This window comes from Sander vitreus, chromosome 2 (genome assembly GCF_031162955.1).
Source record: "Sander vitreus isolate 19-12246 chromosome 2, sanVit1, whole genome shotgun sequence".
In the NCBI taxonomy this organism is placed as follows: domain Eukaryota; kingdom Metazoa; phylum Chordata; class Actinopteri; order Perciformes; family Percidae; genus Sander; species Sander vitreus.
The window spans coordinates 301,591-325,408 of record NC_135856.1 but is presented as its reverse complement, the minus strand read 5'-3'; the positions used below and the strand labels follow the sequence as shown (position 1 = coordinate 325,408).

Here is a 23,818-nt window from a genome sequence, read left to right as displayed (position 1 = left end):
CACGTTAAAGGTCAAAATCTTTTAAACTTTGTTGATCTGAAATGAAGACAGATTCAGCAGCTGCACGGCCTGTTTCTCGCTTCAGATGTTTCCAGAAACACGTTACGGTGAACTATTTTAGGACAATATGAGATCGGATTCTGAACGAGACGCCATGACAGTCTGGCTTTGAGTTTCTGGAGAAACCAGACCCACGTGACGCGTTCGTCCAATCAGCTGCTGGTTTTCATTTTTGGGCGACTACAAATGAGCGCCGCCTGCTGTTATGGAGACGTATTACGTCTCGTCTCTTCGGTGTTCTGAGGAACTTTCTGGACCAGCTCGGGGAGACTGATCAGTCCCGCTGGCTTTACTGCTGACGGTCGGCCGTCGGCTGTGTGTGTCTGGGCCTTAAAAACGTACAAAAACACAACAACACCATTACTATCAGCAGGTCTGCACGGCATCTTTATAGCACTAACTATGGCCTCTCATCTGAGGCGGTGTTTGACCCAGAGAGCGAGCGCTCCAGCCGTCCTCTCACTTCATCAATAAATCTGACTTTACCCCCCTTAAATAAACCCGCCGCGCAGCGCTCTGACCACGACCGCGTTGCCTAGGGGACGACCAACGTAAAGGTCCAGTGTGTGACGTGTTTAGTTGTTCATTATCTAAATCTGTGTTGCCCGTTCACAAACTTGTCCTTTTTCATGAATATTGACCTCCATCATCAATTCCAAGGATTCCTTTTGGCTTGAAATGTAACATTAGCATTAGCATGAACTGGGGCAGACGCTCCATATTCATGCTGCATCTAGATACTGAAGGTTTTCAATAAAGCTTTATTGTTCAGTTTTACATCATCAACAAACAACATTGACTTTATCAACATGCAGCGAGTGTGTTTTAGTTTAATAAGAACAATATTTATTTATAGATGTGTCACAAAGAGACATAAAACAGTCATTTCTTTCTGCGTTTTTGCAGCTTTTTCCTTCGTTTGTTCTGCTGTTTTTAGCTGGAGGTTAATAAAGTTATATTTATTCAAAGAGCACTTTTCAAAATCCACGTTACAAACAGTTATTGAAACATGAGGTTGGAACAAAAAAACTAAACGTATTTGTTGTTAAAACCATCTTTAAAATCAAAGCTTTCAGAGGCTCTATCCTCTCTAATGGAGTAAATGTTTGAGTTTAAACTTTATGACTCAGCGACGGAGAGGCCTCTGATTGGTCGAGCCGCTCGGGGTTAAAGTCCAGACCGTCGCCATGGACACCCAGCCCAGGGGTGACATCACGAGGCTCGGCATCGACCTTTGAACTGAAAACCGTCTTCCTCACAAAATCCAGAAGAGACGTTCAGGGTTCTCGGGAATCCTGACACACACAGAGAAATGCATCACAATACGTTTCAATATCTCACTTAATAATAGTTCTGATAATACAGATAATTAGGATTCTTAGGGCATTCTTGTGTATAAAACATTGAAAAAAGTCACGCTTTAGTGATCATACATATACAGTGCTCAGCATAAGTTTATGAACCCATGCTAAAGTTGACGAAAAATCATCTTTTGGAAATTGATCTTAAAGCCTTAATTAAAAAATGAGGAAAAATCCAACCTTTAAGGACACCAATTATCTTTGTGAATGAATAATGTATCGTACATAAATAAATTAAAATCCTTAAAATACAGGGGGCATAAGTCAGTCCACCCCTATGTTAGATTCCCATAGAGGCAGGCAGACTTTTATTTTGAAAGGCCAGTTATTTCATGGATCCAGGATACTATGATCCTGATAAAGTTCCCTTGGCCCCCCCATCATCACATACCCTTCACCATACCCCCCCATCATCACATACCCTTCACCATACCCCCCCATCATCACATACTCTTCACCATACCCCCCCCATCATCACATACCCTTCACCATACCCCCCACATCATCACATCCCCTTCACCATACCCCCCACATCATCACATCCCCTTCACCATACCCCCCCACATCATCACATCCCCTTCACCATACCCCCCACATCATCACATACCCTTCACCATACCCCCCACATCATCACATCCCCTTCACCATACCCCCCACGTCATCACATACCCTTCACCATACCCCCCACATCATCACATCCCCTTCACCATACCCCCCATCATCACATACCTTTCACCATACCCCCCCCCATCATCACATACCCTTCACCATACCCCCCCATCATCACATCCCTTCACCATACCCCCCCACATCATCACATACCCTTCACCATACCCCCCATCATCACATCCCCTTCACAATACCCCCCACATCATCACATACCCTTCACCATACCCCCCCCATCATCACATGCCCTTCACCATTTCAGTTAGCATTGAGAGATGATTTTATGGAAAGTACCCCATGGTAAAGAGGTGTGAGTGTGTTGTGTATTATAATGTGTTCCAGGTCTAATAACAATAATAATGTGTTCCAGGTCTAATAACAATAATAATAATAATAATGTGTAATATTAATGTGTTTCAGATTCAGGATATCAGTGTGGAAACTGAAGACAACAAAGAGAAACGATCGGCTAAAGACGCTCTGCTGCTCTGGTGTCAGATGAAGACGGCCGGGTGAGAAGACCATAATACCATCACTTCTCTTTATTTACACACACATATATATATATATATATGTGTATATATGTATGTGTGTATATATGTATGTGTGTATATATATTACAGTCTCTAAATGATCTTTTTTATTGAGTTATATATAGCTATATTCTCTCTGTTAGTTTAGTTTATAGAGTCTCTAAATGTTAAATGAGGCGTTTGTTTCCTCAGGTATCCCAACGTGAACATCCACAACTTCAGCACCAGCTGGAGAGATGGCATGGCCTTCAACGCTCTCATCCACAAACACAGGTAACCTCTTCATCACCTTCATCTTCATCATCTTAATACACAAACACAGGTACAAAAGTCGGATATTTTCAGGAAAAAAAATGAATATTTTGAGAGAAAAATTCAAAATGTAGAAACCGTGTCAGCCCATTAAAGGGGTGATAGAATGCTAACCCAATGTTACCTTGTCATAGTGGAATAAGGCCAGTTTGGAGGTAACTAGGACATACAGAGAACCTCAAAGTCCCATTGACATCCCTTTCATCTGCAAATCTCACTATTTGAAACTGCTGCTGAAAACGGGAGAATCTCAACTCCTCCTTATTTGGCTCTAGTCTCTCTCTTTGTCACGCCCAACATTTACACAGGCCACTGACTGATCTGAGACCAGCTGGTCTTCTGAATCTAGGTCACGCAGATCTCAGAAATGTTATACATTGTTCATCTGCTACTTCATCACTAAATTCCCTTCTGAGACTTTTTTTATGCGAGAAATCCACTATATAAAGCTCAAATATGGGCCGTTTTACTAAAATTAATGGCTAATTGCAAATTTGGTACGACTGCGTCAGAGTTCAGCAGTTCCACAGTCTGATGTGACAGCGGCCGGTGCTGCCAGGGTCGATGGCATGGTGGTCGGCCTCGCCACCTTCACAGGCCCCGCTGTGAGCTGGCTAGAACTGCGCTTTTTTGTCGCTTTTTCCAAAGTTTTTACACTTTTTTCCATAGTTTTTCTCTCTTTTTTTGTCTTTGGCGTTTCTTTTCGACGGGTATTGTCACTGTTTCTGTCCAACTTGTCATGTAAAACTTTAATCATTAAAATAATGACGTGAACTTGAATCTTCTCAAACGTGAGCCCTTTTCCAGCCGTGTTGATGTTTGTGTCTCTGACTTTCAGGCCGGATCTGATCGACTTTGACAAACTGAAGAAGTCCAACGCTCATCACAACCTGCAGAACGCCTTCAACCTGGCGGAGCAGCACCTGGGCCTCACCAAGCTGCTGGACCCCGAGGGTGAGACACGGATACCCTAAAAACTAGTCTCTTATAGCCAGACCTTCCTCCACAGCACTGCGGAGGAAGGTCTGGCTAGTCGCAGTAACTTTATAATAGTAGGTTATTATTTGTTTGATCACCAGCCAATCAGATTTTCCTCTAGCCACGTTAGTTTTTTCCAAACTAAACTTGACTTTCATTTCAGCTAATCTGGTTTGTTTCTCGCCGTTCTGTTCGTCTTCTCCGTTTCAGCGTAGCTTGTAATCGCTACGGCACGCTAGGCACGTAGCAGACTGTTGTACGACGCGTCACAACAGAGTGCATCATGGGAGATGTAGGATTAGTACTACGAGCAGTGTTGCCTGATAAAGATTACGTTTCCAAGCCAAACACACAAAACTGCCAAAATTTCTGTCGCATTGTTTCTGCAACCGGCCGATTCAAACAGACAGAGTTATCAGCGTCATTCATCACCGGCCAAACTGGCTCCTAACTTTAAAATGTTACCTGCCCAAGTTAATTGGTACCCACATTTGGCGGGTTGGCATATATCTATATTATTATTACTACTAGTACAATGTCACTGCTACTTCATTGCACATATCTGTACATGTTCATATTACATAGCCATATTTATTCTGCTCTTATAAGGTAACTGCTATTACACTGCACACATTTATATTTCATTAATATTACTCTAAACCATCTGTTAACCAACTGTATACTACTGTCTACACTGCACTATATGTCTTGTCCTGTCTATACTTTTATATCACATTGCACTTTTCTGATTTTTTTTTTTTTGCACTTCTGGTTGGACACAAACTGCATTTGGTTGTCTTTGTACTGGTACTCTGCACAATGACAATAAAGTTCAATCTGATCTAATCCATGCAGCATTCCTGGATGGGAGAAAAACCTGCTCTGGTTTATTTGGCGCTTGTTTTTCGATGTTTTTGACACTTTTAAACTTTTTTGTTGCTTTTTTCTGACCTTTTTTTGTTTGTTTTTTCATTAGTTTTGTATTCTTTTGTCTGCTCTTTCTTCGATGTTTATTATTTATTTATTTTGAATGTTTTTCAGCGTTTGAGGCGCTGAAGCAGCTGTAGTGCTGTTTCCTCCAACATAAACTCTGATAATAACATGAACACGTTTCCAGCCGATGTCTTTAAAAGTGAAATGTTTGTGTTGCAGACATCAGCGTGGACCATCCTGATGAGAAGTCGGTCATCACCTACGTGGTGACGTACTACCACTACTTCTCCAAGATGAAGGCTCTGAAGGTGGAGGGGAAACGCATCGGAAAGGTCAGGAAACACTCACACACTTGGAAATACATTTCATCCTTCAATGAGTTTTTCAAAATGTACATTTCACTTTTCAAATACATTCAAATTGTCAAACTGTTGGCACAAGAAATCAAAAGTCAACAACAGAGATTTAGATATTACACTATACATATATCCCTAACCCTTCTGACCCATCAAACGGACACCTAACTGTGATATATGACGGGAGACGTCTCTGTTTTTCTGTCCAGGTGTTGGACAACGCCCTCGAGACGGAGAAGATGATCGAGAAGTACGAGTCTCTGGCCTCGGACCTGCTGGAGTGGATCGAACAGACCATCATCATCCTCAACAACAGGAAGTTCGCCAACTCTCTGCTCGGCGTCCAGCAGCAGCTGCAGGCCTTCAACACCTACCGGACCGTGGAGAAACCGCCAAAGTCAGAACCTCTGCCTTCACTCCCCCTCCCCTAACACAACCCCACACACGACGTGGTCGCCAGCCTCATGCTACATGGCATCCCCACACACCGACCCCCCCCAACACAACCCCACACACGACGTGGTCGCCAGCCTCATGCTACATGGCATCCCCACACACCGACCCCCCCCAACACAACCCCACACACGACGTGGTCGCCAGCCTCATGCTACATGAGGCTGACCCCTCATGCTACACACTGACCCCCCCCTAACACAACCCCACACACCGACCCCCCCCCTAACACATCCCCACACACCGACCCCCCTAACACATCCCCACACACCGACCCCCCTAACACATCCCCACACACCGACCCCCCCCACACTGACAGCAGTATGAGCGAACTCCGCTGGCCGTGGCCAAAGCTATGCTATAACGTTTTTGAATATCTTGGGAACGATGTTACTTGCGATAAATAACCAGATATGAAAGTGTTCTCAGTTCTTCTGCTTTAATTATTCTGCTAAAATACATCAAACTGCTTGTTGAATTTAAAACTAGAAAGGAAATCACTTCCAACTTTCTTTTATTGAACAAATTATACGTTGATTAGAGTATGAAAGGAAGCACTGAAAAAGACGATGATGAATTCAACAATGTGTGCCTGGGGTAGATCATTTCCCAAATAGTTTTGTGATAGGCCAGTTAGATACTGGTAGAAACAACAACGCCAACAACAAATTGTTGTTAAAGTGGACGCTGTCAGAATCAGGTTTTGGCCTTTTTTGAGTTTTTTTTCTTTCTATGCTTTCGGGATACCGCGGCATTGCAGTTGAAAAAAGCTGCCTGTAAAAAAGCTTACAGTAACAGAATATTAAAATCAACTTTTACCAAATTCAAATGCAACCCCCGGTAGTACAGATATCTACGTGTCTATGCTTCCTCTTTGTGGTAAGTTGTCTCTTTTGTCTTCAGGTTCACGGAGAAGGGAAACCTGGAGGTCCTTCTGTTCACCATCCAGAGTAAGATGAGAGCCAACAACCAGAAGGTCTACATGCCCCGAGAGGGGAAACTCATCTCAGATATCAACAAGGTGAGAGCTGCTCCACCTCCGCGGCGTTCACATCCTCCAGTCTGTCACCAAAGTGTTCGCCAGCCTCACGCTACATGGCTCTTTAAAAAGGTTTCAGTGGCGCAGAGAAATATACAATGTCAGAATAAAATCATGAGAGGTTTTCTGGAGTTGTGACGCTCTCATGTGGGGCCCTATTTTAACGATCTGAGGTCACGGCGTGAAGCGCCTGGTGCAGGTGTGTTTAGGGCGTCCAAATCCACTTTTGCTAGTTTAACGGCTGATAAAAAGTGTCAGTGTGCCGGGGTCATGGTTCTAAAGGGTTGACCTTAGTGTCTTCATTAATCAGAGGTGTGTTTTGGGCGTAACATGCAATCAACCAATCAGAGATCATCTCCCATTCCCTTTAAAAGCCAGGCGCGTTTGGACCTTGGAGCATTGCTGTTATGATGGAGGATTTGTACCGTAATATTTGTATTTGTAATCTTCTGCATGTGTGTGTGCTGCTGTGCGTCCCTGTGTGTGTAACAAGCATAGTGTGCACGTGCTGTGCACGAGCCTAGGAGCATTTTACTAATGCTCTGTTAAAATAACAATGAAATGCTGCGTTATTGACTTTAGACCAGGTTTTTGTTGGTCAATGGTGCCATCACTTCCCGCTGCCTCAAGATAGCAATACGCCCAGAATGCACCTGAACACACCTCCCTGTAAGACCAGCACGCCCAGAATGCACCTGAACACACCTCCCTGTAAGACCAGCACGCCCAGAATGCACCTGAACACACCTCCCTGTAAGACCAGCACGCCCAGAATGCACCTGAACACACCTCCCTGTAAGACCAGCACGCCCAGAATGCACCTGAACACACCTCCCTGTAAGACCAGCACGCCCGTGGGCGCACAGATGGGAGCAGGTGCATTTGATATGTACACGACGTGGCCGCTGGACGGTCTTAAAATAGCAGACTCTTGCGTCGGGCTTTGCGTCACGCTGGGTGCAAGATAGGACCCTCGATCTCCATCGTTGGTAGAAGGTTGTCTCTCTCTAGAAGGTTGTTGTTTTTTTCATCTTTTTGACATTTTGACTGAGATGCAAACGTATCCCAGGCAGATTGATAATTAGAAACAAACAATCTACAGATTTGCTTTTGTAGTTTTTTTAGTGGTGATCTGCAAAATGTAGAGGACTGTTTTAACCGTGTTAACATTCTGAGTTTTATTTAACTTTTTTTTAAATCTACATATCGAAGTCATGGTATACAAAATGTTTGAACGATAATGTATTTTACATACTTTAAAACGTGATTGAAAGGGGACTTTACGAAGTGTTTGATGGTGATGGCGTGTTCGTCCTCAGGCCTGGGAGCGACTGGAGAAAGCGGAGCACGAGAGGGAGCTGGCTCTGAGGACGGAGCTGATTCGTCAGGAGAAACTAGAACAACTCGCCAGACGCTTCGACCGCAAGGCAGCCATGAGAGAGACCTGGCTCAGCGAAAACCAGAGACTAGTGTCACAGGTAAGAAGACGCACAGTCAGCAGCATTCAGGTCTTTCATCATCAGCATAGGTTATTTCTGTGTTTTTCAACCTCGACCCTATTTTATGTGAAGAAAAATCTGTGAAACTGGTCCAGTATTAAACCAGAACCAAGCTGTAATGTTACCCTACAGGACTAATGTTCAGCAGCAGTTAGTAACAAGCTGTAATGTTACCCTACAGGACTAATGTTCAGCAGCAGTTAGTAACAAGCTGTAATGTTACCCTACAGGACTAATGTTCAGCAGCAGTTAGTAACAAGCTGTAATGTTACCCTACAGGACTAATGTTCAGCAGCAGTTAGAGTCACTAAAAGTTCTGTTGTTGCTGCTGACAGACTCAGATTATTATTCTAAGTGTCTGACAACATTATGAAAGGATCCCTACAGAGATAGACCTTTTAGTTAAAGAGTAAGATCCTTTTAGTTTAACATGAAACAGCCTGAAATCTCCATCTCCAAACCCACCAGACTACATGTAAATAATCAGGACTTTTAGCGTGTATAGAGCCAGCATATCTCCACCAGACTCCATGTAAATAATCAGGACTTTTAGCGTGTATAGAGCCAGCATATCTCCACCAGACTCCATGTAAATAATCAGGACTTTTAGCGTGTATAGAGCCAGCATATCTCCACCAGACTCCATGTAAATAATCAGGACTTTTAGCGTGTATAGAGCCAGCATATCTCCACCAGACTCCATGTAAATAATCAGGACTTTTAGCGTGTATAGAGCCAGCATATCTCCACATGTAAATGGGTGAATTAAGGGTTTATTTCAACCAAACCAGAGTGGTGATTGTTGGAACAGTGGAAAGATGAATCAGAGATTGTTGTTCCATCAGACACTCAGACACACAAACATGAGAACAGAGAGTCCAGGTAGGAAAACCTGAAGTTACCCTTTATTTTGTGTTGTTTTCTGAATCCTCCTTTCTCTCTCTAGGACAACTTTGGGTTCGATCTTCAGGCCGTGGAGGCGGCCACCAAGAAGCACGAGGCGATTGAGACGGACATTGCGGCGTACGAGGAGCGCGTGCAGGCGGTGGTTTCCGTGGCGAGGGAGCTGGAGGCGGAGCACTACCACGACATCAAACGTGTCACGGCCAGGAAGGACAACGTGATCCGGCTGTGGGAGTACCTGCTGGAGCTGCTGAAGGCGCGGCGGCTGAGGCTGGAGATGAACCTGGGCCTGCAGAGAGTCTTCCAGGAGATGCTCTACATCATGGACTGGATGGACGAGATGAAGGTCTGGGTTTGATCTCGTTTCACCAGGGTTTAACAGCATCGATGGTTGCAAACCAACCATCGATGTTGTTTCACCAGGGTCTTTTAAAGTTATGAGAAACTTAAAAATGTTGACTTAATATCTCAAAATACTGATATTGAATGATTTAATTTGAATGTGGCATTTTGAGATTTCTTTCAAAGTTGGTCATTTTTTTCTATTTTACGTTTTTTTCACTGTTTTTGACCCTTTCTCGAAGATGTTTGTCAGTTCATTGTGGGTTTTCGCCGGTTTTGTTTGTTTAACCTGAAAAATGTAAGCAAAGACTCAAACCGATTAATCGATTATCAAAATAGTTGGAAATTAATTTGACAGCTAATCTTTTATGTGTCGATAAATACATAAGAAAATGTGTAGATTACATTAACGTGATTATTTCCTTTGAGGCAGTTCTCCTTCACATTCCCCCTGAACTTATATATTCTATCTTTTTAAATGTTTATATGTTTAAATAAAGAAAGGAAACAAAGCTGAGCCCTCTCTCCGTTTGTTTCCAGATGTTGCTGCTGTCTCAGGATTACGGGAAGCATCTGTTGGGCGTGGAGGACCTGCTGCAGAAACACGCTCTGGTGGAGGCCGACATCGCCATCCAGGCCGACAGGGTGAAGGCCGTCAGCACCAACGCCACCAAGTACTCCGTCAACAGCGACGGTGAGCAGCGGGAAGCACCACCTCTTAGCTTCTTACAAAGGACTAGTCAAATTAACACGCTAATAACCAGATAATAAGGAATCAGCAGAGGCCTCACGATACGATATCATCACGATACTTATGTCACGATATGATAATATAAGGGATGCACTGAATCCAGATTTTCGGGGTTCTTGCTCCCGTCCTCAGTCCATGAACACAGTCAACACATTAATGAAGTAAACAGTGACTGTCCTTCCTTTGCCGTACCTGAAGTTGCTGCATTCTGGCTGCTGTCTGTAGATTCCTTCATGCTCAGCTCGTATTCTTCCAGATGTTTCATACCAGATGTTGTAACAGCGGTGATGTTGTGTATTGTTTAGGGTCCTCGCCACCACCAGACTAATCAGCATTGCAGATTGAACATGTAGCTGGACTTGAATGGCCTTCTTTTGACTGAAAGTACTGCCAAACTACACTTTTTCTGCTCACCAGTTCCATTTCCACTTCCTCACAGCCTACTGCATTGAACGCTCCATCTCCGTAAACACCTTCCCGTAATCAACGGCGCCGTCATTACGTCGACTAGCGTAGCGTGGAGTGACAGCGTAGGGTTCAGTTTACTGGAAAAAAAATTCTATGTTCGGCAGAAACCAAACCCCGTCAAAAAGCCCAATATTCAGCCCAATCAGAAGCTCAATCCTGGATTCGGTGCATCCCTGAAACTGACCCAACACATATATGATAAAAGGTCGATACTTGGCGTCTAAGTACATCTACTCCAGTACTGTACTTAAGACCAAATGTTGAGGTACTTGTACTTTACTTGAGTCTTTTCTTTTCATGCCACTTTCTACTTCTACTCCACTACATTTCAGAGAGAAATATTGTACTTTTTTACTCCACTACAGTTGTGTAGTTTTTGGCAGAGGTTAAGATCAGAGGTTGTTGATGTATAATCATAGACAACCATAACACAGCAAACACACATACACACACATATCTCACATATATTAAAATCACTCACAGAAATTTAAAGAGCTATAAAAAGTTATAAAAATCACGTTTAAGAGTTAAAGGTGCTATGGTAGACTGTGTGCAATGGTGGTAGTGCAGAAGAGAACAGTAGTGCAGGGATTGAACAAAAACTTGGCCAGCTTGATCTTAGATTGTTCAAAACTTAAAATAAAGAGACCTAAGACAGTCGAGTGCTGATCAAAGTGTCTTTCTGTCCAGGCTACAAGCCCTGTGACCCTCAGGTGATCCAGGACCGCGTCTCCCACCTGGAGTTCTGCTACCAGGAGCTGACCCAGCTGGCCGCCGAGCGCCGCGCCCGCCTGGAGGAGTCCCGACGCCTCTGGAAGTTCTTCTGGGAGATGGCGGAGGAGGAGGGCTGGATCCGTGAGAAGGAGCAGATCCTATCTTCCTTTGAGCACGGCAAGGACCTGACGGGGGCGATGCGCCTGCTCAGCCAGCAGCGCGCCCTGGAGGACGAGATGAGCGGCCGCGCCGGACATCTCAAACACACCATCGCAGAGGGCCAGGCCATGGTGCAGGCCGGACACTTCGCCGCCATCAAGATCCAGGAGCGGATCGCTGACCTGCAGGTAGGGAAGGTGTGACGTGAATGGCGTAGGTCGCATGCGTCGAACTCGAGGCCTAGATGTGAGCCAAAACGAGACCTTTTTTTTTTTCAGACTGCAGTTATGCAACACCCAAAGCAGAATTTGGCAGATTGGCCGACTTTGAGACTCAGAAATTCCCCCACAACCAGAGAGTTTACATATTCAGGCTGTCAAACAGGTTGTTGTAAAACATGTATTCATTGTTCTGCTTGATTTGCTGAACTCTCTGATGGCTAAGGAACTTTTTTAGGGCTTTATGTCAACCAAACTGTTAGCTATATGAAACACGAATAATACAGTCAAAGGTATTTTACTTTTTCAGTTGAATAAAAGCATGTCAAACATGTCTGGCCCTTAATGCGATTCTCTTTTTCCAGTGTGGCCCTTAGTGAAGTTGAGTTTGACACCCCTGGTGCAGGTGGAGAAAGCTAGCAGTTAGCCGCTTAGCTAAAAGAGTCGACAGACAAGCGACCGGAGATTCTACACTGATACTTTATTCTACAACAGGAGTGCTCGCTATATTTACTCATCATACATCAGCAGTACAACAAAGCATAACCTACACCAACTCGTTAGTGAAGTCTCTCTTAATGTGTGTGTGTCGGTCCGTCCGTAAGTCTTCAGACTAGCAATCTAGTTTAGCTTAAGCATTTTAGCTTTTCAGCATTCACATGCATTTTTCTGCAGTTTTAGTTTAGTTTGAGTTAGTTTTCAGAGTGTTTGCTTGTTTGAGTTTAGGTAGGGAAGTAGAGGTGTGAATCTTCACTGATCTCCCGATTTGATTACGATCATGTCAGCGATTCCATATCTCGATGCATCACGATGCGTCAAATACATTTTTCTATTAAAGCCATATAGGATATTTAATTCATAGCTTTTCAAGCTTCAAAAACCAAACATTCTGCAGAGCTCTGATACTAAATAAACTGGATATTAAAACTACAGCACTGAGCACACGGCACTTCCTGAATATGCAAAACATACCAGAATATGTCAACAGAAAGGTTGTTATGCAGACATTACATTATAAACAGAAATAATCGATTATGGCCCGGCCGATTATCGATGCAGCATCGTCCATGTCCACGATTCCATGCATCCATTATTTGATTAATTTCAACACCTCTAAGTACAGAGGTCGTTGGGCCCGACACTGACAGTCGGCGAGGGCCCTGATGAAATTTCTCCGTTTATTATTATTATTATTCTCTCCAATGAATCACATTTTTGAGCGGCTTACGGGGGCCTGCCTTGTTACACGATACAAATCTTCTAGCTCGAGGTTTGTTGTTGTCTCCTGGGCGGACATCCTCAGGATTTATCCTGTACGTCCGTCCCTTCCTGCAGGCCCAGTGGGCGGCGCTGGAGCAGCTGAGTGTGTTTGTTAGCTTAGCTTCAGTTTTTCAGAAAGAGTTTGGGTAACACTTTACTTGAAGGTATCAACATAATCGTGACATGACACTGTCATGAACGTGTCATAAACGTTACAAACAAGTCATAAACATTTATGACTTCTGTCATTAAGTGTCATTTGGTTTTTGTCATGACAAGTTGACATTGTTTGGGTTGCCTTGATTATGACAAGTTGACATTACGTTTCTTTGGAGTGTCCTTATTAAGACAACTTGACAGTAACCAGGATGACATTATGTCAACTTGTCATGACCAAGACAACTTCTGGTAATGTCACATTGATTAATGTCAACTTGTCATAATCAAGGCAACCCAAACAATGTCAACTTGTCATGACAAAAACCAAATGACACTTAATGACAGAAGTCATAAACGTTTATGACTTGTTTGTAACACTTGACACGTTCATGACAGTGTCATGTCATAGTTATGACAGTGTCATGTCACGATTATGTCGATACCTTCAAATAAAGTGTTACCAGATTTTGTTTAGTTTTCATATATTTACGATCCATTTATTCTTCAAAACTTGACATCAGCGTGTAGCTTGCTAGCTCGAGGTTTGTTGTTGTTTCCCGAAGGAGTTTGAGAACCGCAACAGGAAATGTTCTTCCGTTGACCCAGCCTATTAAAATCCTAACCCTTCCCGTCCCTTCCTGCAGGCTCAGTGGGCGGCGCTGGAGCAGCTGGCCGCGGCGAGGAAGCGGCGTCTGGAGGAGGCGTTGGCGCTGCACCAGTTCCAGGCGGATGCGGACGACGTGGACGCCTGGACGCTGGACGCCCTGCGCATCGTCTCCACCGGAGAGACGGGCCACGACGAGTTCTCCACGCAGGCGCTGGTCCGGAAGCACAAGGACGCGGCGGCGGAGGTGGCCAGCTACCGGCCGGTCATCGACTCACTCCACGAGCAGGCGGCCACGCTGCCCGAAGAGGAGGCGCGGTCGGAGGAGGTGCGCGGCCGCCTGGCTGGCATCGAGGAGCGCTACAGGGAGGTGTCGGAGCTGACCAAGCTGAGGAAGCAGGCGCTGCAGGACGCTCTGGCGCTCTACAAGATGTTCAGCGAGGCCAACGCCTGCGAGGTCTGGATTGACGAGAAGGAGCAGTGGCTCAACAGCATGGAGATCCCCGAAAAACTGGAGGACCTGGAGGTCATACAGCACCGGTAGGACGACACGCTTCGCACACATTACTGAATTTAATCGTTAAAATGTTGTCAACAATGTCATTTTTTTTATTTTATTTTTTTATTGAAATTTTTTGTTGGAATACTTTGACTGTTTCATTAAATATTTAGATTTTTCTCTTATTATTCAAACTTTTTTCTCGAAATATACAGACTTTTTTTTAAACCTAAAATATTCCAACATACACAATATTCTGACTTTTTTATAAAATATTTCAACCTTCTCTTAAAGGAACACGCCGACTTATTGGGACTTTGTCTTATTCCCCGTATCCCCCAGAGTTAGATAAGTCCAGACATACCCTTCTCATCTCCATGCTCCCACTGCTAGCCTAGCTTAGCACAGATCCTGGAGGTAACTGGCTCCATCTAGCCTAGCTTAGCACAGATCCTGGAGGTAACCGGCTCCATCTAGCCTAGCTTAGCACAGATCCTGGAGGTAACCGGCTCCATCTAGCCTAGCTTAGCACAGATCCTGGAGGTAACCGGCTCCATCTAGCCTAGCTTAGCACAGATCCTGGAGGTAACCGGCTCCATCTAGCCTAGCTTAGCACAGATCCTGGAGGTAACCGGCTTCATCTAGCCTAGCTTAGCACAGATCCTGGAGGTAACAGGCTCCATCTAGCCTAGCTTAGCACAGATCCTGGAGGTAACTGGCTCCATCTAGCCTAGCTTAGCACAGATCCTGGAGGTAACCGGCTCCAGCTAGCCTAGCTTAGGACAGATCCTGGAGGTAACCGGCTCCATCTAGCCTAGCTTAGGACAGATCCTGGAGGTAACCGGCTCCATCTAGCCTAGCTTAGCACAGATCCTGGAGGTAACCGGCTCCATCTAGCCTAGCTTAGCACAGATCCTGGAGGTAACCGGCTCCATCTAGCCTAGCTTAGCACAGATCCTGGAGGTAACTGGCTCCATCTAGCCTACTGCTCCCAATAAGTGACAAAATAACGCCAACATGTTCCTATTTACATGTTGTGATTTGTAGAGTCACAGCGTGTACAAATAACAAGGTCACATGACACACAGCCATCTTCTAACCGTATATAAACTGGGAACTATATTCTCAGAAGGTGAAGCACTGCTACTTCTGCTACTTGGGCGGAGTGATATTACTCCAACTCGGAGCGACCTCCAGTTGCCCAAGTAGCAGATCTTGGCCTTCTGCAGAATGAGTTGAGACTAAATGAATCTCGGTGAATGCTTTTAAATCCAAAATGAAAGAAATGGAGGCCGACTCTTTAAGATGTCAGTGTTTTCAATCATTTATCCTGGTTACAAAAATGGCAATTTTAAATTGATGTAATGTGAATTGCTCGGCAGGTTTGAGAGTCTGGAGCCGGAGATGAACAACCAGGCGTCTCGTGTTGCCGTGGTGAACCAGATCGCCAGGCAGCTGATGCACAACGGTCATCCGAGCGAAAAGGACATCAAGACCCAGCAGGACAAACTCAACAACAGGTAACAACAAACGCTCCTTTTTCTGGTCCTCTCCTCTCTTTAAGGTTCTGTTTTTTAATGACTCAAAGCCTCGGTTGAAACTCGTTACTACATACTGCTGTTACCGTCATTTGTCTGGAAACAAATAAATAATCGCCACCAAAAACTTCACATCCTCCATCTTCGCTCTTTAGCGGCAAGAACAAGAGCTTTATGGCAGCCTTTGCAGCGTTTTCCTTCTTGATGCTTTTTTCTGCGTTTGTGTCCCTTTTTTAAATAAATTTGTCACTTTTTTCAATGTTTTCGCCGCCTTTTTCGCAGGCATTTGAGCCTGAAGCGTTGTGTGAGCTGCACGGTTTCCAGGAAGGCTGCTCTTGTGTATCCTCGTTCGTAGAAAAAACAAAGTACAATGTCAACAACTGCGTCAGCGTAAGCCCACGGTGCTGATTGTCATTGGCTCCATTGGGTTTTTTTAACTGCGAAGCCGCTGATGCCAGATGAATCAGTCAACTTGGTGGTGTAGACGGATTCAAAGACCCAGGCAACAGGAGTTTATTAATACAGACCTGAACCTGCTCTCCTGCTGCCATGCCTTCTTCCTCTTGGTTCCAGAAAGAGCAGAACATCTATGGCATTATACGTTATAAATGTGCCTCATTCCTGAGAGAGTAACTGTATGTTTTGAGCACAGAGAACTTTATTTTCCAAGCACATTACGTTACATTTTGAACAGAAATTAACACTCGCACAAAATAATTTTGTTGGAGCAAACAAAAACCTATTCCGTGCTCAATAAATGTATTTGCATGTTTGCTATTATCCATATTAACGTGCAATAATAACCCCTGTCATGCAGGTTACTCTGCTCGCAGGTAGACGCTGCTGTGCTCCGGTCATGTCTCCCTCTCTCTCAACCTCTGCACTCTGTGCACGCTCAACTCTGACACACTCGCTCAACTTTTCACAGCGTTACAAGTGTGCCACAAAACCAACCAATCGGAGAATCAAAGGTCAATTCTGATTGGCTGAGTGTTTATGAAGAGATTTGTTCCTCACCAGTGCCTTCAGCACTTCTTAGACAGCTTTATTGAGTTCATGTTTGTGCATCTTGAACGGTTGTTCTGTCTCAGTTGTATACGCTGTTGTAGAGTAAAGAATGTAACCTTAGAGCCCGGCATCACAAGCTACTTTTCCATGTCAAATCAGAACCAAGTACCCCTGTAAGCTGTCCTGACCCTCTCTTCTCTGTATAGGTGGGGTATAACTACTACTCATATGCTATCTTGTCTGTGTGAAGGTGGAGCCAGTTCCGTGACCTGGTGGACCAGAAGAAGGAGTCCCTGAGCTCGGCTCTCGGCGTGCAGAACTACCACCTGGACTGCAACGAGACCAAGTCGTGGATCAGAGAGAAGACCAAAGTCATCGAGTCCACGCAGGAGCTGGGCAACGACTTGACCGGCGTCATGGCGCTGCAGAGGAAGCTGACGGGCATGGAGCGTGACCTGGCCGCCATCGAGGACAAGCTGGGCGACCTGCGCGGCGAGGCCCAGCGCCTGGCGGAGGAACACCCCGACCAGGCCAACGCCATCACAGGTACACGCCCGCATATTAACAGACTTTCACCAGATTCTGCTACATGTTGTAGTTCATACAAGAGATTTCCACTTCAAATTATTGCCCCAAAGGAAAACTTTTGTTTTCAATAGAGCATTAACTTTAACCTGAGATGGTATTAAAAATGTAACTTGGAAAATCATGAGGTACCATGTAATAAAAGATGGATGCTTGGCGTCCAGGTATCGGCTGAGATGACCGCATGACGTAATCCAACCAGATTTTTTCTGTGTGTGTGTGTGTGTGTGTGTGTGTTACCACTGGTTTAGACAGCTGAGCTCAGAAAGAAAGTGAAGACAGGAAGTCTGTTTTACATCAAACTCACTCCGCCAACATTTGAATATATTTTGTATATTATTTATTTGATGGTTAATGTTTTCACAGTTTCCCTGTTTTTTAATCTTTAATAAAAGACAGCGCAGCCTGCATGTCGACATGCCACGAAAAATATTGCGATCCATCTCTGTATTGATATTGATGTTTTCCCTCCCTAATGGCAGGCCGCCTGGCGGAGATCACGGCCGTCTGGGAGGAAATGAAGAACACTCTGAAGACCCGCGAGGAGTCGCTGGGCGAGGCTCGGAAGCTGCAGCAGTTCCTGCGCGAGCTGGACGACTTCCAGTCGTGGCTGTCGCGCACGCAGACGGCCATCGCCTCGGAGGACATGCCCAACACGCCGGCCGAGGCCGAGAAGCTGGTGGCCCAGCACCACGGCATCCGGAACGAGATCCAGAACTACGAGGAGGACTACCAGAGGATGCGGGACATGGGCGAGATGGTGACGCAGGGCCAGACGGACGCCCAGCACATGTTCCTGCGCCAGAGGCTGCAGGCGCTCGACACTGGCTGGAACGAGCTGCACAAGATGTGGGAGAACCGGCAGAACCTGCTGACACAGTCCACCGCCTACCAGCTGTTCCTCCGGGACACCAAGCAGGCCGAGGCCTTCCTCAACAACCAGGTACACACACACACACACAGGTAAACACACAGACACACACGCACGCACGCACACACACACACACACACACACACACAGGTAAACACACACACACACACACACAGGTAAACACACACACACACACACACACACACACACACACACACACACAGTTAAACACACACACACACACACACACACAGAGACAGACAGACAGACAGAGACCCACACACAAACTCAACGATGTGTCCTCGCCCTGCAGGAGTACGTCCTGGCTCACACGGAGATGCCCCCCACCCTGGAGGGGGCCGAGGCCGCCATCAAGAAGCAGGAGGACTTCATGACCACCATGGACGCCAACGAGGACAAGATCAACGGCGTGGTGGAGGTTGGCAGACGGCTGGCCAGCGACGGAAACATCAACGCCGAGCGAATACAGGAGAGAGTCGCCTCCATCGACGACAGGTACACTCTAAGACAAGGCCGCCCAATTTGGGGCCCGCGGGCCAAGTTTGTTACGTTGTTGACATACTCTCCTCTTATTTAGAAAGCGCTGTAAACCCTAACCGTAAGACCGTACATCGTTTTGCAGCTAAAAAATGACTCAGTCTGAGTTTTACGGCGATGTTAAGCACAGTGCTGGTGCCCGGTATTCTTTCTCTCATCACATTTACTTTTGGGCCCCTGGCCTTCTATCCAGATACATACTGCTCTAAGAAATGAATCTGTAAAATAACAGCAGCTCATTACCCGGACTTTGGCCCGTAATTAAAAATGGAATGACATGAAATTTTGTTGAACATTTTTTTGTTATTTAAAATTCTCTTTCAGATGAAGCTGCTCAGTTATAAACTTCTGAAAGGAAATCTAAGACTCTACTTCATATTCAAACATATTCTGATAGAAAAAGTGTCTGAGCATGGACACCGTTACGTTAGTGAACAATGACCAAGTAAAGAAGCCTGCAGCCAATCAGCATCAAGTATTCTTCATGTGTTCTGTGTCCTCTGGGGTTCAGACATAAGAAGAACAGGGAGGCTGCTGTGGAGCTGCTGATGAGACTGAAGGACAACAGAGACCTGCAGAAGTTCCTGCAGGACTGCCAGGAGGTCAGACACAGACACACACACACACACACTGAGAGAGAGACACACACACACACACACACACTGAGAGAGACACACACACACACACACACACACACACACACACAATTGCTTCTAGATGTTTTATTACAGAAAGTGTGTGAAGAGTAAGACATTCAGTCGTTGTGTTATTTATGGATGGAATTATAGTCTGAATCACATCAATCACTTCCTGAAGACAAATGGCCGTTGATTTGAATTGTGGAGATATGTGAAATCTGTAAACTAGTGGATATCTGTTGTCATTTTCAGTTGTAGCTGTAACCTTTTAAAGATATATAGTTGAACACGGAGGTCTGACCTCTGTGTGGTCTCAGATGGGTTTATATTCTGTACTGTGCTGCTAGCGCCCAACACTTTGGTCCAGAAGCAGATTGGTCCATTCCTGCTGCTAATGTGTCTATATTTGTGTGTGTGTGTGTGTGTGTGTGTCCAGCTGTCTCTGTGGATCAACGAGAAGATGCTCACGGCTCAGGACATGACGTACGACGAGGCCAGGAACCTGCACAGCAAGTGGCTGAAGCACCAGGCCTTCATGGCCGAGCTGCAGTCCAACAAAGAGTGGCTGGACAAGATCCAGAAGGTAGGCAGCGCCTCCACACTGCTCTCTGCTGTCACAGTTACAGGGGAAACACTGGTGACGTTACAGGAAAAACAGATGCTATCAGATTACTGATGCATTAAGTAATGGGGTTTGGCAGGTTACAAGTTTTAGGTGTATTTTAGTTGTAGTTTTGCAATGTGTGACCCTGCAAGATCTCCGGTCTTTGCATATTATGATAGTCTTTAATGTTAGATGTGAGATGTCAGAGTCTTCTAGTGTCCAGTAGGCATAAGTTGTTTACCAAAAGGCCTAGGAGAGACGTGCGACTGAAGCTGTGTGTGTGTGTGTGTCTGTGTGTGTGTGTGTGGCTGCAGGACGGCATGCTGCTGGTGTCGGAGAAGCCGGAGACGGAGGCAGTGGTGAAGGAGAAGCTGTCGGCGCTCCACGCCATGTGGGAGGAGCTGGAGTCCACCACGCAGACCAAAGCTCAGTGTCTGTTCGACGCCAACAAGGCCGAGCTGTTCACCCAGAGCTGCGCAGACCTGGACAAGTGGCTGGGAGGCCTCGAGGGTCAGATCCAGTCCGACGACTACGGGAAAGACCTGACCTCCGTCAACATCCTGCTCAAAAAACAACAGGTATCGTTGGAGGCAGGACTCGCAGTCACGCAACTTTGTTTTCCACTTCCACCCAATCAAAATGCTTCAATAGTATATATAATACACTCGGTTACTCTTTCCTAAGAGGTACTATGCCGTTTTGTATCAGTTACATCTTGTTTCAACAAGATTCATCCCGTTTTCTACGAGTTAGTATCTCGGTTTCTACGGGTCACTGTCCCAGGTTCTAGTATCCGGTTTCTATGGTAAACATCTTGTTTCTACGAGTTTTTATCTTGATTCTACAGGTTAAACATCTCTTTTCTACGAATTACCTTAGTGTGTATACACTGTATAATAACAGGAGTTATCTCAGGACACTTTACAGATAGAGCAGGTATAGACCAAACTCTATCATTTAAAGGGACCCAACAATTCCAACTTTTTCACAGTAGTACAGCAGGTAAGGAGCACAATGTAGTGACTTTGGGTCTGTTTGTTGTCATTTCCCCTGTATTTTTAAACATCTTGTGTCTCCTGGTCATATTGTGAATGTTTTGCATCTATATTTTAGTCATCTTACATTTCTTTGTGGTCGTTTTGTGTCACTTGTGACTTATGCAAAACTTTAAGTTAACTATTTCACAGTTTATTAATTACTTTTAGCTAAACTTATGTGCTCGCTTGCTAACTAGTTTTCACACACTCTTACATAACTGCAACATCCAGCCTAGTGTTCAGGTGTTTCAGGTTGGGACCCCTGGTGTACTCTGATCTGGGTTATCAAAGGAATAACTTTTTGAAACCAAATTATTCTTGACAGTTTAGTCAATGTTTGTGCAATACTTAGTGTCGCATCTGAATAGAGCAGCTGCAGTATTTGCCTGAACTGTCAGTCATTGAAATGGGAAATGCAAATTCTCTAATTTTCCCATTGCTTTTGCACAAAGTTGCTTTTGTAATGTGGAATATTACTGTCTCTGCAGATGCTGGAGAAGCAGGTGGAGGTGCGTCAGCGTGAGGTGGTGGAGCTGCAGAGCCAGGTGAAGGCTCTGGGTCAGGAGGTCAAAGACACGGACGAGGTGGACGGGCGGAGGCAGCTGGTGGAGACAAAGTTCCAGCAGCTGTTGGAGCCGCTGCGCCGTCGCAAGGACTTCCTGGTGGAGTCGAGGGAAGTCCACCAGTTCAACCGAGACGTGGAGGACGAGATCGTACGTAGAGTTTGTCTCTGGTGAAACAGTATATCTGCTCATCGTCAACAGGCGTTTTTATTAAGAATTGAATCCATGCCTTGATTTGGCTTTAGTTAAATCTCTGTCTGTACAGTGAGGGCCAAATGTGTCCCAGAGCAACGTGTAAAGACAGAATTTGAGCCTAAAGCTGTAAGTAAAAATGTGCTTTTTTGAAATTTTTCAAGTCAGATGAGGCCGATGACGAGTCACAAGATATCTTTCCTGTCTTATAATTTGCCATGTGAGTGATGGATGATCTTGCAACCAAAAGGAAGCGGGAAAAGAGATTCTGCTGATTCCAGCATACTACTAATACCAGATGTTAATAGAGACATTGATAAAGTCGGGCCACGAGTCAGTCATCCTCAGAGGGTTTTTAATGACTTGTTCTGTAACTTCCTAACGAGCTGCAGCGCTGCCTTCAGGAGCACACTGGCGTTAACGGAGGACTCTTGTATTTTGTCTTCCAGCTGTGGGTCCAGGAGAGGATGGCTGTGGCCACGTCCACCGACCACGGACACAACCTGCAGACGGTCCAGCTGCTCATCAAGAAGAACCAGGTGAGAACACATCAGACCTGCGCTACCAGAAAGTAAAGTCCTGAGCGTGTTGAACACCTCGACTGATCTGAGGTCTGACCCAAAATCGGGTTTCACACACAGTTTGTCTCGGTGTTCAGAGGAAGTAAAAGAAAGTATGGCAACAGAAACATAGCAGGGCTTTTCATTCTCATCTTCAAATTATCACCCCAAAGGAAAACTTTGTCAACATCTGTTTAATCTTAAAGATACAGTTCCCTTTTTAAATTTCAGTTTGAAAAAAGCTAAAACTCAACTGCACCATCTAGCGCAGGTTCTCAAACTTTTTTTTTCACAATGTTCCCCCTTTGAATTGTGTTTTTAAGCCAAGTACCCCCTGACCAGCGCCAATCATTTTGGGTAGAAAAGAGGAACAGTACAGCGACGTCAGCGATAGATTTACTGAACAACTGCCTTGTAACGGAAAAACATTTAAATGCTGACGAAAAAAGGCAACAAAAACTTTTAAAAAAACGACAAAAAATTCGAAAAAAGCGACATTAACTTAGAATGAAGAAATAAGGAAGGAATAGGTCCAAAAAAGGCGATTCAAAATGTCAAATTTTTGTGCAATTTATATAATAAAAGATCGATGCAGCGTCTCTGTATTGATACAGTATTGCCACGGAAAATACCGCCATACTATACTGTATATGATTTGTTCCCCGCCACCACAGACCACAAATGAATAATAATAATGTGATAACTAAACTGATGAACTGTCGTCGGTTTCTCAGACTCTGCAGAAAGAGATCCAGGGTCATCAGCCTCGCATCGACGACATCCTGGAGCGCAGTCAGAGCCTCGTGAAGGACGAGTCGCCCAACGGTGACGTGATCCGGAGGCGCCTGGCCGACCTGCGAGAGCTGTGGGGCCAGCTGATGGAGGAGGCCGAGCGCCGCCACGGCCGCCTGCAGGAGGCGCACAAAGCGCAGCAGTACTACTTTGACGCCGCCGAGGCCGAGGCCTGGATGAGCGAGCAGGAACTGTACATGATGTCAGAGGAGAAGGCCAAGGTTACTAAACTGTTTTATTCTTTAATGGCTACAAACAACACTTCCTGATGGTGTGAATATAAATTATGTTGTAATCTTTTCAGTTAGTTAAATGGTTACATTGTTTTTATTCCACTCATGGAAACAGACAAATTGTATTTTTACACCACCAATGTTTCCATCAGGACGAGCTGAGTGCCGTGACCATGCAGAAGAAGCATCAGATCGTAGAGCAGGCGGTGGAGGACTACGCCGAGACGGTCCACCAGCTGTCCAAGACCAGCAGAGGACTGGTGGCTGACGGACACCCAGAGAGGTGTGTGTGTGTGTGTGTGTGTGTGTGTGTGTGTGTGTGTGTGTGTGTGTAAATGAACCTGTGAGGACACAAAGCTTCAGTAACCAACT

At 45.2% G+C, this 23,818-nt stretch overlaps 1 protein-coding gene across 2 annotated transcripts in view; it reads left to right on the top strand.

Moving 5' to 3' along the window:
- LOC144531278 (spectrin beta chain, non-erythrocytic 1-like) overlaps positions 1–23,818 on the top strand; it is a 53,803-nt gene that overhangs the window by 14,697 nt on the left and 15,288 nt on the right. For both annotated transcript variants that reach the window (XM_078271333.1, XM_078271341.1), the window contains 22 exons: positions 2,508–2,599; positions 2,813–2,893; positions 3,771–3,886; positions 5,063–5,175; positions 5,409–5,596; positions 6,556–6,673; positions 8,011–8,169; positions 9,137–9,439; positions 9,976–10,129; positions 11,345–11,715; positions 13,809–14,308; positions 15,650–15,787; positions 17,064–17,359; positions 17,881–18,341; positions 18,583–18,785; positions 19,339–19,429; positions 19,902–20,048; positions 20,384–20,647; positions 21,595–21,819; positions 22,311–22,400; positions 23,156–23,434; positions 23,599–23,729. In XM_078271333.1, the coding sequence (XP_078127459.1) occupies positions 2,508–2,599; positions 2,813–2,893; positions 3,771–3,886; positions 5,063–5,175; positions 5,409–5,596; positions 6,556–6,673; positions 8,011–8,169; positions 9,137–9,439; positions 9,976–10,129; positions 11,345–11,715; positions 13,809–14,308; positions 15,650–15,787; positions 17,064–17,359; positions 17,881–18,341; positions 18,583–18,785; positions 19,339–19,429; positions 19,902–20,048; positions 20,384–20,647; positions 21,595–21,819; positions 22,311–22,400; positions 23,156–23,434; positions 23,599–23,729 (4,520 nt within the window). The remainder of the gene's footprint in view (positions 1–2,507; positions 2,600–2,812; positions 2,894–3,770; positions 3,887–5,062; positions 5,176–5,408; positions 5,597–6,555; positions 6,674–8,010; positions 8,170–9,136; positions 9,440–9,975; positions 10,130–11,344; positions 11,716–13,808; positions 14,309–15,649; positions 15,788–17,063; positions 17,360–17,880; positions 18,342–18,582; positions 18,786–19,338; positions 19,430–19,901; positions 20,049–20,383; positions 20,648–21,594; positions 21,820–22,310; positions 22,401–23,155; positions 23,435–23,598; positions 23,730–23,818) is intronic.